Genomic DNA, 15,897 nt, shown 5'->3' with positions numbered 1-15,897 from the left:
TGTTGATGAAGATTCTTTACATATCCTAAGTTGATGATGAGAATAATGATGATCCTTTACCTTTCCTAAGGGTGACCTGGCCGGTTGGGGGTGAGACAACAGCGGTGTAGAGAGAATAATCGTCCTCTGTAGGGGTGACAGGTGGCTGTGAGGTTTCTTCCCTCTCTGCAAGTCGCACTCCCCCACACTCCTCACTGCCAGGCTCCACCAGGTATCGGAGGGTTGTCGGGAGCTTGGGAAGTCCACTGGGGGTTGACAGGAAGGGAAATTGACAGATAGACTGATGCTTTAGTTTACTGGATGAATAAGTAGATTAGACAGATTGGTAGTTAGAATTATAGACTGTTTTTTACAATTGACTTATATGATCACATGCTTTTATGTCTGTAACATTTAGCACATTTTTTTCATTGGTGTTTTTCACTGCTACATTGCCCATTTTTCTCATTATACCTGTATGTTCATTTCCTCACTTACAGTATATGATTGCTAGAACACTAAATTCATTAAAAAATCATTTGTTATACAATCCATCCACCCATCCATCATCCAATCCTACATTGCCCCTTGAGGAGTGTAGGAGCCCGGGGCTAGGCAGTTGGTCCTGACATTTAAGATGAGAGTGACCAGCCTCACTCATCCCTGAATGGCACTACATGAGCAATCAACCCCAACCACCCCCTGGATATAAACCTTCACCGCTCAACCCCAATCACCCCTTGGATATAAACCTTCACCGGCTCAATCTGATTGGAGTGCAATAATTACCCACAAAACCACCAGGAGCCAAAATTTGGTTATATGGTTACCACCCAGTGTAGTAAATGATTTCCTGGTGTACAGGAAACCATCTGGCTTGTCACTCAGTGTAGAGTCACCCACAGGCAGAAGGAAGAGGAAAGAATGAAGGAAAGAAAGACAGAAGAAGGAGTGTAAAGTTACCCATAGGCAGAAAGACAAGGAAAGAATGAAGGAATGGAAGACAGAAGAGGATGGAAGGAAAGAAGGATGGAGGAGAGGAAAGGGCAGACACCCAACAGCAGCACTACACTGAGTGAGTGGATGGTGAGCATTCCCACCCACTTTCAAAAATGCATCCCATTCATATAATGATGGCATGCTGTTGATAAATAAGTAGACATTTTGTTGACCACAATAACATTCCTCTGTAGGCATAAATTTATAAAACTGCATTTTTCTTTTCTCCATCCAGTTGACACTACATCAAACTCAGTCTGTAACTTGCTTAACATCATACATGTACCATGTCCACTAACATTTACAGAATATATAGAAGAGTATGTATAATGCATGAATATTATAACCTCTTTCATGTTGTCTCTATATCAGAAAGGGTGTACTCAGGGTGTGTGTGAAGCTGAAGGGTGTATTATTATTATTTGTATTATTATTATTATTATTATTATTATAATTATTATTATTATTATTCTGTGGTAGGTGGGGGCACTCACCATCCACTCATTCAGTGTAATGCTGCTCGCGGGTGCCAGCCCTTTCCTCTCCTCCTTCCTTCTTTCCATCCTTCCTCTTCTGTCCTTCTTTCTTTCCTCTTCCTTCGGTCTGCGGGTGACTCTACATTGAGTGACAAGCCAAATGATTTCCTGTACACCAGGAAGCCAAATGCTGCACTTGGTGGTAACTATATAACCAGATTATGGCGCCTGTGGTTTAGTTGGTAATTAAGGCACTCCAATCGGATTGAGCCGATGGAAATTTATATCCAAGGGATGGTTGGGGTTTATTGCTCATGTAATGCCACTCAGGGATGAGTGCGACCAGTCACACTCATCATCAATGTCAGGACCAACCTGCCTTGCCCAGGGCTCCTACTCTCCTCGTGGGGCAACACAGGATTAGATGATGGATGGATGGATGGATTATTATTATTATTGTTATTATTACATGATTGGATGATGGATGGATGGATTATTATTATTATTATCATGATAGAGAAGTTAGAAGGAGAGTGGAAGATAAAAATGGTAGATTGATGGTGGAGAGGGGAGAAAAAGTGAGTAGACGGAGAGAACACTTTAAGGAACTGTTAAACATAGAGAATGAAAGTAATGTGAGTATAAGTGGCTTGGGAGTGGCTGGGAGCAGGAGGTAGGTGAGAAGGGAGGAAGAGATCAGTAGGATGGAAGTAGTGGAAGCAATGAAGTAAGTAAAAATGGGGAAAGCTCTAGGAATTGATGAGGTGTGTGGTGAAATGCTAAAGCATGGGGAAGAGATAGTAGTGAAATGGATATGGAAGATGTGAAGATTGGCTTGGTAGGAAGATAGAATCCTAGAGGATTGTAAGTCATGTATAATTTTTCCCCTGTACAAAGGAAAAGGTGAAAAAGAAGTGTGTATTAATCATAGGGGTATTTGTGTAATAGGAACAGTATATGGTAGGATGCTTACTGACAGAGTTAGAGAAATAACAGAGGAATAAGTTGGAGAAGAAGAGGGAGATTTTAGGAAGGGAAGAGGTTGTGTAAATCAGGTACTCATCCTTAGGTCTTTAGTGGAAAAGTTTCTAGAGAAGGGAAAGAAGTTGTATGCAGCCTTCATGGATTTGGAGAAGGTATATGACAGAATGGATAAACATAGCATGTGGAAAAATATTAAAAATATACAGTAAAAGTCCTGTAATCTGAATGACAGGGGACTGAGGGTCTTTTGAACACCCCCCCCCCCTTTTTTTTTTTTTTTTTTTTTTACTATTGAGAGGGACCTCAGAAAACATTAGAAATATGTACATGATCATTAAATAAACACTTAATATAATATGGGTCATTGTTTTACTCGCTGGAAATGCATAAAGGTGTAGCTGAATAGTTGCAGGCAGTTATTCCAAGTCCAAGAGCAAGTCCAAGCCAGATAAATCCTTTGATAAAGCCCAGACAAAGCCCAGAGAAAAAATCCACTTGATTTACTTAGTTTTCACTCAGTTCACTAAACAGTAACTTACTGTAATTCACTTAATTTTCACTTAATACACTTATATTTATTACTGCATTTAAAATTATCTGCCAGCTCAAAAAATTTGGAGTATTGGGATATTCAGATTATTGGTGGTTGGATTAAAGGACTTTTACTTAATAGAGTAAATGGGAAGCTGCTGAATGCTGTGAAGAATATGTATGAGGGTGCTAAGGCTGCAGTGCGTGTGGATGGTGAACTGAGTGAATTTTTCTATCTGAATGTTGGATTCAAACAGGGATGTGTCATGACTCCATCATTGTTCAATCTGTATATGGATAGGATTATAAAAGAGATGCAAGGTAGGGCAGTGAATACTGGTGCAGCCCTAATGAGAGAGAGCAGCATTTGGAAACTTCCTGTTCTGTTGTTTGCAGATAATACCGGTACTGTATTGTTAAGAAAAGACAAAGGGGAACTGCAAGGCTTGGTGAAAGAGTTTGGGAAAGCATATAAGAAATGGAATCTAAAGGTGAACATAGGGAAAAGTAAAGTTATGGTCTTGGAGAGAAATGAAGTCACTGAATGGTCTGTGAGGTTGGATGATGTGGAAATGGAAAATGTGAGTCTGTTTAAGTACAGTACTTGGGTAGTGTGATGAGTAACGGTGGAAGTTTGGAGGATGAAGTGCTTCAAACGGTACAACAGGGAAGAAAGGTTGCTGGTGCTTTGAAAACGGTGATAAAAAATAAAGAAGTGAGCATGGAAGTAAAAAAGCCGCTCCATGAGAGTATTGTGAAACCTGCTGTAACATATGGAAGCAAAGCTTGTGCCTTGTTGGAAGGACACAAGTCAAGTGTGACAGCAGTGGAAATGAGTTATTTGAGAGGAGCATGTGGAGTTACATGGAGAGACAGACAAATGAGGAAGTGAAGAAGCATTGTGGTGTGGATGTGTATGTGACAGAAAGGATTAGGAGAAATACACTGGCCATGTGGAAACAATGGAGAGTGAGAGACTAATGAGGAGAGTGTATGTGAGTGAGGTGGAGGAGGGGAGAGGGAGGAGGAGGCCAAGAATGAGATGGAGGGATGGAATGGAGAGGTATGTGAGAGGGGTGTGTGAGCTGAGGGGAGGGCAGTGAAATGGCAAGGGACAGGGTGACGTGGAAGTGATTTGTTTGTGGCTACCCTTTACAGGATCAAGGCGACTGGGAGCTGATAGATAGGAAGATAGATAGTAGTAGTAGTAGTAGTAGTATTAGTATTAGTATTAGGATTAGTATCAGTATTGTTATTACTATTATTACAGTACAGTAAATGTCCTCTAATACGAATCACATGGAACTGAGGGTCTTTTGATTGTTTTTTTAGGACTATTAAAAGGGGCCTTTGAAAACATTTCAAATATGTACATGATCTTTAAATAAACACATAAATGATATGAATTATTGTTTTACTCACTGGAAATGCATAGAAGTGTAGATGAATAGATGAAGGCACGTATATCCAAGTCCATGGGCAAGTCCAAACCAGATAAATCCTTAGATATAGCCCAGAAGAATTGGAAAAACACCAGAAAAAATAGAAAATTTTTGCCTTGGCAAATTCTGAATATTGGGATTTTCGGATTATTGGTGGTCGGATTGGAGGACTTTTACTGTATTATTAATATTACTATTTTATTTTTACTGTATTATTAATATTACTATTTTATCTATCCATCTATCTATCTATTGCCAGATGGCTCAATCCCATAAGGGGTGACCACAAACAAATGGCCTCCATGTCGCCCAGTCCCCCGCCATTTCACTGCCCTCCTCCTAGCTCAAAACCTCCTCTCTCATATACCTCTCCACTCCATCCCTCCATCTCATCCTCAGCTGCCCCCTCCCTCTCTCCCTCTCCCCTTCACTCACATACACTCTCCTCATTAGTCTCTCACTCTCCATCCTCTCCACATGGCCAAACCACCCCAGTGTATTTCTCCTAACGCTCTCTATCACATCCACATCCACACCACAGTGCTCTTTTACTTTCTTATTTGTCAGACTGTCTCTCCATGTAACCTCACATGCTCCTCTCAAATAACTCATTTCCATTGCCATCACTCATGACTTGTGTCCTTCCAACAAGGTCCAAGCTTCACTTCCATATGTTAGAGTTGGCATCACAATACAGTACTATCATGCAGGCATTTTTTTAAAAATATCATGCTCAGTTCCCTATTTCTTATCGCTGCTTTCAAAGAACCAGCAACCTCTCTTCCTTGCTGCACCTTTTCAAGCACTTCATCCTCCAGACTCGCACCCTTACTCATCACACTACCCAAGTACTCGTGCTTAAATGCACTCACATTTTCCATTTCCTCGTCATCCTACCTCACTGTACATTCATTGACTTCATTCCTCTTGAAGACCATAAATTTATTCTTTCCTACATTATTATTATGGAGAATGTGAGTACATTCAAGTACTTGGGTAGTGTGATGAGTAAGAATGGAACTTTGGGGGATGAAGTATGTGAAAGGGTACAGCAGGGAAGGAAGGTTGTTGGTTCACTGAAAGCAGTGATGAGAAATAGGAAGGTGAGTGTGTAAGTTAAGAAGTCACTGCATGACAGTATTGTGATCCCTACCCTGACGTATGGAAGTGAGGTGTGGACCTTGCAAGAGGGAAACAAGTCAAGAGCGAGAGCAGTGGAAATGAGTTACTTGAGAGGAGCATGTGGAGTGACATGGAGGGACAGATTGATGAATGAAGAAGAGAAGGAACATTGTGGGGTGGATGTGGATGTGGTTGAGAAGATTAGGAGAAATACACTGAGGTCGTTTGGACATGTGGAGAGAATGGAGAGTGAAAGACTGACTAAGAGGGTGTATGTAGGTGAGGTGGAGGGAGGAAGAGGGAGGGTTAGACCGAGGATGAGGTGGAGGGATGAAGTTGAGAGGTGCCGGTATATGAGGGAGGGAGGGGTGAGTTGGGGGGAGGGTTGTCAAATGATGGGTGACAGAACGACTTGGAGGCGTTTTGTCTGCGGCCACCCTTTGCGAAATTAGGGCATCGGGCTATAGATAGATAGATAGATAGATGATATGGGAGGAAATATTGTACTGAACAGCAGTAATATGACTCCTATGCCCACAAACGTCAGCTGTGTTTACAGCCACAGCCCTTGCATCTACTTCTTCCCCATCTGACCACTGTCACTCCATCCCTCACTCACCACTCAGCTGTTTTGAAGAAAATAAAATAAATATGTAGGAATTGCAGGCACAGTAATTTTGTCTGGCAAAACAAACATTTATTCCTGTCAACTAGATTTCTCTTCTTTGCCAGAGCAAATGCAATGATGAGTGAGTGCCCTGGAACACCACTTATCCCCCAGCCTCAAAGAGACCCATGATGATGGCTCAACAGGACCTGGTACTCAATAAGGTTAGTTACACCTGTTTGGTAAGTGTGTTACATCTACTCAACCTCTGATCACTCTTTCAGTCATACTCATAGGTGATACGGTGATGGAAAGTAGTCAGCTAAGGCATTAAAGGAGGTCTAGGGATCAGCCTAAGGTTCTGTCTATTTATCTATAGCCCGACGCCCAAATCCCGCAAAGGGTGGCCGCAGACAAAACGCCTCCAAGTCGCTCTGTCACCCACCATTTGACTACCTTCCCCCCAACTCACTCTCCCCTCCTTCATATACCTCTCAACTCCATCCCTCCACCTCATCCTTGGTCTACCCCTCCCTCTCCCTCCCTGCACCTCACCTACATACACCCTCTTAGTCAATCTTTCATTCTCCATTCTCTCCACATGTCTAAGGTTGCTGTTTTGCTGTTGTTATTTTTATAGAGGGGGAAGGGTGTGGGTTCCACTTGGCCTCAAACATAGCCTTATTAAACCCATGTTTTAATTGTCCCGGTATCCCATAAATCATTATCCGATCCACTTTCCATAATTTAACCCCATCGGATAATGGTGGTGTGCTGTACTGGCATTATTCTTAGGCATCAGAGTATTGAATCACCCTGTAGAAACTTGAAGCCTGCTTTTAAATGCAGAACTTGGGGAGGCAGGAGGGAGGGTTGTACCTTACCTGTCACTGGCTCATAGATCGCTGTCTCTGTCTGTCTGTACCTCATAAATGTTCATTTAAAAAAAAGATCAGTATTACTGTCAGGAACTGTGCATTACTTGTCTCTGGCCAACAGATTTCTCTGTTAGGCACGGTGTACTGCGGGTGTGTGATGCTGAGGACAGGAATGAGAATTGCAGATGGATGCTGCAGATGATAAGATGTAAAGTTTTGCAAATGGCTGTACACAACCTGTCTGGGAATACATTACCTGTCTCTAACTGTACCTTACCTGTCTCTGGCTCATAGATCTCTGTGTCAGGTAGGGTGTACTCTGGATGTGTGAGGTTGAGAGGTGTGCCCCTGTGTGCGATGGGGGCCTCCGCTCCACTGAGGGCAAACATCTCCTCCTCCTCCTCCATCGCAGCGCCCACCAGGCGCCCATTCTGCTTGAACACAGCATTAATGTCTGCAGTTCACTGAGATGGTTAACCATGTTGAAAATATGGAGAATGACAGACTGACCAGGAGAGGGAATGTCAGTGAGGCAGAGGGTAGGGGGAGTGGGAGACCATGCATGAGATGAAGGAATGGGGTGGAAAGGTATATGAGAGAGGGGATATGAGCTGGAGAGAGAGAGAGAGCAGCCTCTTGGCAGAGGACAGGGTGACATGGAGATGATTCATTTGTGATTATGTTTTCCATGATTAAGGTGTCTTGCTATAGGCAGATTGATGGTGAATTGTTTAGCAATGAAGATAGTATTAGCATTAGAATAGTTTAAAAGAAAGAAAAAACCTGTCTGACACTATACTGCTTTACTGTACACAACAAGTTCAAGTGTTGTATAAGAAACTTTAATTTCTTACTCCTTATTTTAATTTTTTACTCTTTATTTTGAATATTTACCAGGAGTAGACTGTAGCACCAGTTGAACAGGGCGGCACTTCCGAGGTGGAGGGCAAGCTTGTGCCAGGGAGAGCTGGAGCCCTCATTTCACCAGCCCTCAGGAATTGATCCTTACCATCCCCCTTTGCTGAACATTTTCAGTGCTTTCATTTACACAGAGAGTAGGCCAGCATATTCTCTTAATACCTGTACCTTCAACTGTCTACACCACACTATATGCATGTAAAATATCACACCTCCTATTTCCATTCCCTTTACCAATGGCCGCTACATTAACATCAGCAAACGAGGTGATATCTCGGATTGCCACCACCGGCAAGGTAGGGCTGGCAGCACAGGGTCCTCCTGGTTGCCATGAAGCGACTGTACCAGCAGCAACTGTTGCAAATTCTGTTCTTGCTTGTCAGCGGAGAAGAGCAGGTGCAGCCTTATTCTTCGCCAGTGTCCGTGCTTTTGGTACCAATTAAAATTCAGTTCATTTTTTCCTACAGTCCATATCCTCTCTAGCCTTGTTCCTCACAGAACCCCAAATTTCTCCCTCTACTGAATTTCCCCATTTTGTTTTCCTGGTTACCATCTCCTCACAAACTTCTGTAACAAGGGCGGCACCTGTTGTTATACCAAATCTGAATATGCAGTTGACACTGTTTTAAACTTCACCTCAACTAATTTTGATTACTCACTGTGTAAACTAAATTATCTAAATATTACCAAATGTGTCTGTGTAGTCTATCACTCCCCCAATGCTTCTTCAGAACCCAGTGTATTTGACTCCATATCCACACAGTTGAGTAACTTTAACTTTGTCCTTAGCACCAAGATTACCATTTTGGGTGATTTTAACGTACTTAATGTTGAATGGTTATTGCATTCTGCCAGGATTGACGATGCTGGTCTAGAGTGCGAGCCGTTTGCAGAATCATTTAATCTCACACAGTTGGTAAAGCAACTAACCAGAATACCAGATAATCCTGGCCATAATGCCCATCTCTTGGATCTGTTCCAGACAAATAATCCAGATCAATACAGGATAGAAGTACTGTCACCACTTGGATCCTCTGACCACAGTCTCATCAAAGCCTCATTAGTCAGCCCCCCCAGACCTCCCTATTCTGAACCTGTCAAGGTGACCCAATGGCACATTGATTATCTTGCTGACATTCCATGGCAGGCTATCTTCTCTAGTGATGTCAATTCTGTCCAGTCCCACATTAATGACTTAATACTGCCTGGTATAGATTTATTCATACCAGGTCAACAGTTAAGTAAAAGATCAAACTCTCCAAAATGGTTTGATAACAACTGTGCCAGAGCAATGGCCCAAAAGTCATTAGCATTTTTTTTTTTTTTTTTTTTTTTACGTGTCCGACTCTGAGCAGAGGTTCAGGGCCTATTTCTTGGGGGCAGTGGCCTATCCCAAGGCCCAGTAGTCCTCCTACACCTCCACATGTCACCACTTTGGCACTAACACCCACTGTCCATATTGAATACATGCTAGGGCTGTCTCATACAGGACTGGTGTACTGGTATTAGCGGGGGTACTTTTATGACATGTCGGCGGGTCATCTGGTAGATCAGGAAAGTCTGCTTTTTAGGAAATTCAAATCCTTAAACTGTTCCCTGCCCCAGCCGGGATTCAATCCTGGGTCCATCAGGACTGCAAGCCGCCTCTCTACCGATTCAGCCACCGCATATAACTCTTACGTGTACGAAAAGTGTTAAGGATATGTATGATAAAAATGGTTTAATATATGGGACAGTACAAGTTTGACTCATTCCTGTGAAGATACAATTAGGTAAGAACACACACACACACACACACACACACACACACACACACATACACATACACACACACACACCACGTATACATTATCATTACCTCAGTGCAGTCTGTATCACTAAAGTCTTACCTGCATGGGGAACCTGAGAGGGTCTCGAACAGACTGCTGGTAGGAGTAAATAGGAGGTGGGATGGATGTGTGATCTGAGAGGGGAGACTGGTTGGCAAGGGTACCACTGCTGCTGCTGCCACCTTCAGACAAGTCCATGCTCTCTTCACTGCCTGGCTCTCCTGCACCCTCACCCTCCCACCTGAAGAAACGTTAAGCTGTAAGAGTTACTCCCCTCTTTGGAGTGTAGGGATTCAAGACCATGTTATCATAGTCCAAAACATTTAGAGATAGGAGAGAGTAAATGGTAATAGTCAATCCCATGTTGCCCCCTTTAGAATGTATGGGTCTGAGTCTTGGCTACCTTTTTGTATTGTATGATACTGATTACAAAGACATTGACATGCTTGCATTCATCGGCTTCGGTCGCCTAATAACAACTCTAAACACTACTTGATCTCATGCAGCCACTTTGTTGTATGTTTTTTCCAGATCCATGAAAGCCATAAACACCTTATGGTCCTTCTCACAAGTTTTCTTTGTTATCTGTCTCACTGCAAATATTTTATCCACACATCCTCTGGCACTCCTAAAGCCACCCTGTTTATCACTTACTAGGACTTCTGATTTCTCTCTTACTTTCTCTGTAATAATTCTTCCATACACCTTCCCTACCACACTCAGTGAACTTATGCCATGATAATTCATGCACTCACTTCACTCACTGTTATTTTTTTACAGGGGTACAATCACAGCCATTTTCCACTCTGCAGGCACAGTTTCACTCATCCATGCCTTCTTATATATCTCCAACAAGCATTTAATTCCTCTCTCACCACTACACTTAATCATCTCTGCATACACGTCATCAACCCCAGCTGCTTTCCCATTTTTCAGCCGCTTCACAGCACTCTTCACCTGTGCGAGTGTCACGTCTCCTGGCACTGCATTCCTTCTCTGCACACCCCTAAAACCAATCATGTTCACAGCCACTCTGCTCCCTCTATTCCCATTTATCAGGCTTTCAAAATATTCTTTCCATCTGGTCCTTGCTTCATCCCCATGGGTTAATAATCTACCACCTACATCCTTTACACCATCACATTGTCTTTCTTTTTTTCACTTCTACATTCCTGCATCGTTCCAGAAGGAGAGTTAATGAGACAAAAAGCCTTTGACTCCACCTTGTTGAGAAGAGTGTATGTGAGGAACCTCCCCACACAAGAGAGTTATACTCTACACAGGGGCGAATAAAACAGTGTGTGTGTGTGTGTGTGTGTGTGTGTGTGTGTGTGTGTGTAATACTCACACGTGTGGCCGCTACTCACGTGTCGTTCATCTTCACCTAGAAAGAAAAAAAAGAACAGGTTAGAGATAACTCTCTAAGCACAAACTCATTATGGGATCTGGCTATAGATAGATGGATAGACAATTTTTTGTTGTTTCCTTTTTGTCATTTTTTTGCTTACCTTTTGGGGTTCTCTTTTTATCAACTTTATTTTGCCATTTCCATTTTTCTTGTCTGTCTATTTTGTTTAATTTTCTCTATAAAGGCTCCAACATGCTTGCATGAGTCAGACTTAGTCACTTAATTACGGCTGTCTGTGCTATACTTATACACAAAACAGGCGAAACTTGGAATGTGACATCCATAGACTGTCAGGCAGCAAGATTTTCTCATAGCGAATTTATAGCCGATCGAAAGTTAGGTTAGGTCACTTTGGGCAGGGTTTGGTCTGATTAGGTAATTTTTGGTTGAGTTGGGTTCAGTTCGACTAGATATAGACGGATTAGGTTAGATTGCTTTAGAATACGTCCGTTTTGATAGGTTTTGGGTTGGGTTTTATTTGGTTGGGTTAGGCTGGGTTAGGTTCGGTTGGATTAGGTCATTTTAGGCTTGACTGGGTTGGGTTAGGTCAGGTATGGTATGGTTAAGTGAGACTGGGTAGGATTAGGTAGCATTAGATGCGGTTAGGATGCGTCAGAATTGGTTAGGTTAGGTATGTGGAGGTTTCGTGAGATTGTGAGGTTAAATACAATTAGACTGGGTTAGATGAGGTTAAGTTAGATTAGGTTGGGTTAATTTTAACTTTATCAACTTTATTTTGTCATTTCCATTTTTCTTGTCTGTCTATTTTGTTTAATTTTCTCTATAAAGGCTCCAACATGCTTGCATGAGTCAGACTTAGTCACTTAATTACAGCTGTCTGTGCTGCTCAGTCCCTGGCAGCCTCCCTATTCAGTCCTTTATCCCAGAGGTCACACTCTATGACCTCATCCCAGGTCTTTTGGTCTGCCTTTCACAACCCTACCCCCATCGTTCATACTTGTCACTTTCTACACCCAGTTGTCATCCCCCATCCTCTCCAGATACCCAGACCATCTCAGTATACCCCTCCTCACCACAACACCAATACACCTTTTATGTTTTCTCTTTATTTCGTATCATATATTTTTTTCTCAATTTTCTTCATTTGTCTTATAATAATTTAGCATTGGTTAAGAAGAGGTACATGATTGGATAATAAGGTGAAGGTCTTAGTGTTTTCTTGGTGGTAGGTAGGGGCACCCATCATCCACTCACTCATTGCAGGGATGCCTTATGGTCTCTAAACTGAGTGACAAGCCAAATGGTTTCATGTTCTGAGGAAACCATTTACTGCACTGGGTGGTAACCATATAATCAGGGTTTTTGACCAGGTTAAATGTCCTTCAGATTCCCCTATCTAAAATCACTTAATCATGGCAAATGTTTCAGAGAGCCTTAGTGGGCCCAATACCTGCCCAGGACCCCAACCAAATGGGTAGATTCGCGTGGCCATGTGGAATGTGAGAGGTGTGAATGAGGAGAGCAAGAGGGTGGAAGTGGCGAATGTGTTCAGGAGTGCAAGATATTCCTTGATGGCACTGTGTGAAACAAAAATGAAAGGATGTGAGCTGGAGGAGTGGGAGGGTGTGAAATAAGTAAGATCGGGCATGAATGGGTAAGGAAGATGCAGGGAAGGAGTTGCTTTTTTGATGAATGAAATGTGGCAGAACTGAATAAGAGATTACAAATGTGTCAGCTGGAGATCTATGTATGTCAACTTCAAGTTTCAGTAGGTGAAAGTGGCAGTAATTGTAGCTTATGCACCGTGTGATGACGAGTGAGAGAGAGAAAGACAGGTTTTGGGATGAGCTGGATGAAGCAATGGGAGAAATGCCCAGGAGCTATAAAGTGATCGTAATGGGCGATATGAATAGATGGAACGGGGATCATGTTGAAAGGAGCCTGATTGATTGTGTGCTCATGGAGAGGTCGATGATGGGAATGGTTGATGATACGAGGGCAGCGAGAGGACGATGTGGAGTTTCTGTCAGATCATATGACAGTGGTGTGCAAGATCAAGCTGAAACAAGTGAGGTGGACCAGGTGAGAGAGGAGCAGTCAGGGAGAAAGACTGAATGTCGAGACGCTGAGGATCAAAGAAGTGGCAGATGAATACAGGACCAAAGTAGGGGAGGAGTTAGAATAAGTGAATTGGAATGAAATGGATCTAGACAGCTTGTGGAATGCATATAGGGATTGCATTGTTAGGAATGCAAGGATCTAGTCAGCTTGTGGAATGCATATAGGGATTGCATAGTTAGGAATGCAAAAGCAATGTGTGGTGTGGCAAGGGTAACAAACAAACAAGAAAGGTATGGCGCGGTGGTTTGAAAAGGTTAAGAGAGCAGTGGAGGAAAAGAGGAAGAAGTGGCTAGAGAGGTTACAGAACAGGAGTTCAGTTGAAATAAGAACTGAATATATTGAGAGAAAAAGCACATAAAGAGACAAGTGAAGAGGAAAAAGGAGAAGGTAAATGATGATCTAAGAAGAAAAATGAATGAAAATTACTCTGAAAATAGGAAGTTATTCTGGAAAGAGGTGCAGAAATGTAGAAGTGACAGCGGAAAGAAATGTGAAAGTGTGAAGGACGTAAGTGGTATATTATTGACCCATTGGGATGAAGTAAGGACCAGGAGGGAAGAGTATTTTGTAAGTCTGATAAATGTGAATGGAGAGAGCAAAGCGACAATTAACATGATTGGTTTTGGGGGTGTACAGAGAAGGAATGCAGTGCCAGGAAACGTGGCACTTGCAAAGGTGAAGAACGCTGTGAAGTGGCTGAAAAATGGGAAAGCAGTTGGAGTTGATGAGGTGTACTGTATACAGAGATCAAAAAGTGTAGTGAAGAGAGCAGAATGAAGTGCTTGTTGGGGATATGTAAGAAGGCATGGATGAGCGAAACTGTGCCAGCAGAGTGGAAAAAAGCAGTTATTGTACCCTTGTACAAAAGTGAAGGTGAGTGAAGTGAGTGCAAGAATTTTTGTGGCATAAGTTATTGAGTGTTGTAGGGGAGGTATATGGAAGAATTATTGTAGAGAAAGTAAGAGAGAGTTGTCAGAAGTCCTAGTGAGTGATGAACAGGGTGGCTTTAGGAGTGGCAGAGGATGTGTGGATCAAATATTTTCAGTGAGACAGATAGTGGAGAAGGCTTGTGAGAAGGACTATAAGGTGTTTATGGCATTTATGGATCTGGAAAAAGCATTCAACAAAGAAGACAGAGAAGGACTGTGGAAGGTTTTGCGCATGTGCGGTGTAGATGGTAAGCTGCTAGGTGCCGTCACGAGTTTTAATGAAGGTAGTGAAGCATGTGTAAGGGTAAATGGGCATCGAAGTGGATGGTTCACAATCGGTGTGGGCATGCAACAAGGTTGTGTGATGTCCCCATGATTGTTAAATATATATATATATGGATGAGGTGATGAGAGAAGTAAAAACACGAGTAATGGAAAGAGGGACTGTGGTGGTAGTGAATGGTGATGGATGGAATATCTCAAATTTGTTGTATGCTGATGATGTAATGCTACTTCCAAACCCCGGACAAGAGCTTGGTAGTCTAATTCAGAATTGTGCTAATGTCTGTGAGTGTCGTGCCTTGAGGGTAAATGTAGAAAGGAGTAAAGTGATAGTCTCCCAGTGTGATGTTACAGTGAATGGAGAGAGACTGGAATTGGTGAGAGAGTTCAAATACCTGGGTACAGTGATAGAAAAGAGAGGAAAATCTGCTGAATTGGAAAGTAGTGGGACACAAGGAAGGAAAGTAGCTGGTGCAATGAAGGCCTTGACGTGAAACAGAGGCTTGAGTGCTGCAGCTGAGTGATGCATACATGAAGGAGTGTTAGTGCCAACTTTAACATATGGATGTGAGAGTATGGTGTGGCATGAAAATGAAAAGTCAAGAGTGAGAGCAGTAGAGATGTGACTGCTGAGGAATGTATGTGGAGTACAGAGAGTGGACAGGATATGAAATAATGTGATTCGTGAAAGGTGCGGAGTGAGGAAGTCTGTGGACACCAGAATCGAAGAGAGTGTACCGAGATGGTATGGTCATCTGGAAAGAATGGATAACCACAGGGTGGTGAAAAAGATATATCTGAGCGAATTTGAAGAAAGGAGGAGGCGAGGTAGGCCAAGGAGAAGGTGGAGGGATATGGTGGATGTGTGTGTGAGGAAGAGAGGTATGGAAGTCAGTGAGGCTAGGGAACTGACAAGAGACTGAGCTGGCTAGATGAATGTTGTGAGAAGTGCATGATCAGGGATTTGGCACCCCTTTTTAATGTGACAGCGTCTGGATTGACTCTTTGGATACGTTTATGTGAAGCTACAGAATGTGTTGAGTGGTTTTGGCGTGTCAGATAGAGCCAGAATTCCGGAGGCTTGAACAATGAGTGAATGGAAGCGTGGCCCATTGGGTTGGGCAAATGTAGGTTCTCTGGACGTTGTTACTCCTCACCCTGCCCCAGGGTTGGAAAGGGGGTCCAAATGATGATGATGATGATGATGATGATGATTATGATGATAATGATGATGATGATGATGATGATGATGATGATGATGATGATTATGATGATGATGATGATGATGATTGTTATTATTGTTATTATAATATCCCTACGCGACGCCTCACCAACCACTGACTCAATGTAGTGCTGCTTTTGTGTCTGCACTTTCCTCTCTTCCTTCTTTCTTCTTCTTTCATTATTTCCTTCATTCTTTCCTCTTCCTTC

General features: G+C 42.6%; 1 protein-coding gene across 1 annotated transcript; it reads right to left on the bottom strand.

The window, feature by feature from the left end:
- Positions 1-60: 60 nt before the first annotated feature.
- On the bottom strand, positions 61-11,149 carry LOC145389588 (uncharacterized; the record flags this gene model as incomplete). The annotated part of the gene is made up of 4 exons (XM_080264842.1): positions 61-245; positions 7,286-7,449; positions 9,826-10,006; positions 11,133-11,149. Coding segments are annotated over 4 exons (547 nt in total), but the record flags the coding sequence as incomplete, so codon positions are not given.
- Positions 11,150-15,897: the final 4,748 nt, after the last annotated feature.

This window comes from Coenobita brevimanus, unplaced genomic scaffold (genome assembly GCF_032717465.1).
Source record: "Coenobita brevimanus isolate Jiangsu-jjx unplaced genomic scaffold, ASM3271746v2 jjx.HiC_scaffold_1441, whole genome shotgun sequence".
In the NCBI taxonomy this organism is placed as follows: domain Eukaryota; kingdom Metazoa; phylum Arthropoda; class Malacostraca; order Decapoda; family Coenobitidae; genus Coenobita; species Coenobita brevimanus.
The sequence above is the reverse complement of the archived record's forward strand: the minus strand, read 5'-3'. Positions and strand labels throughout refer to the sequence as shown.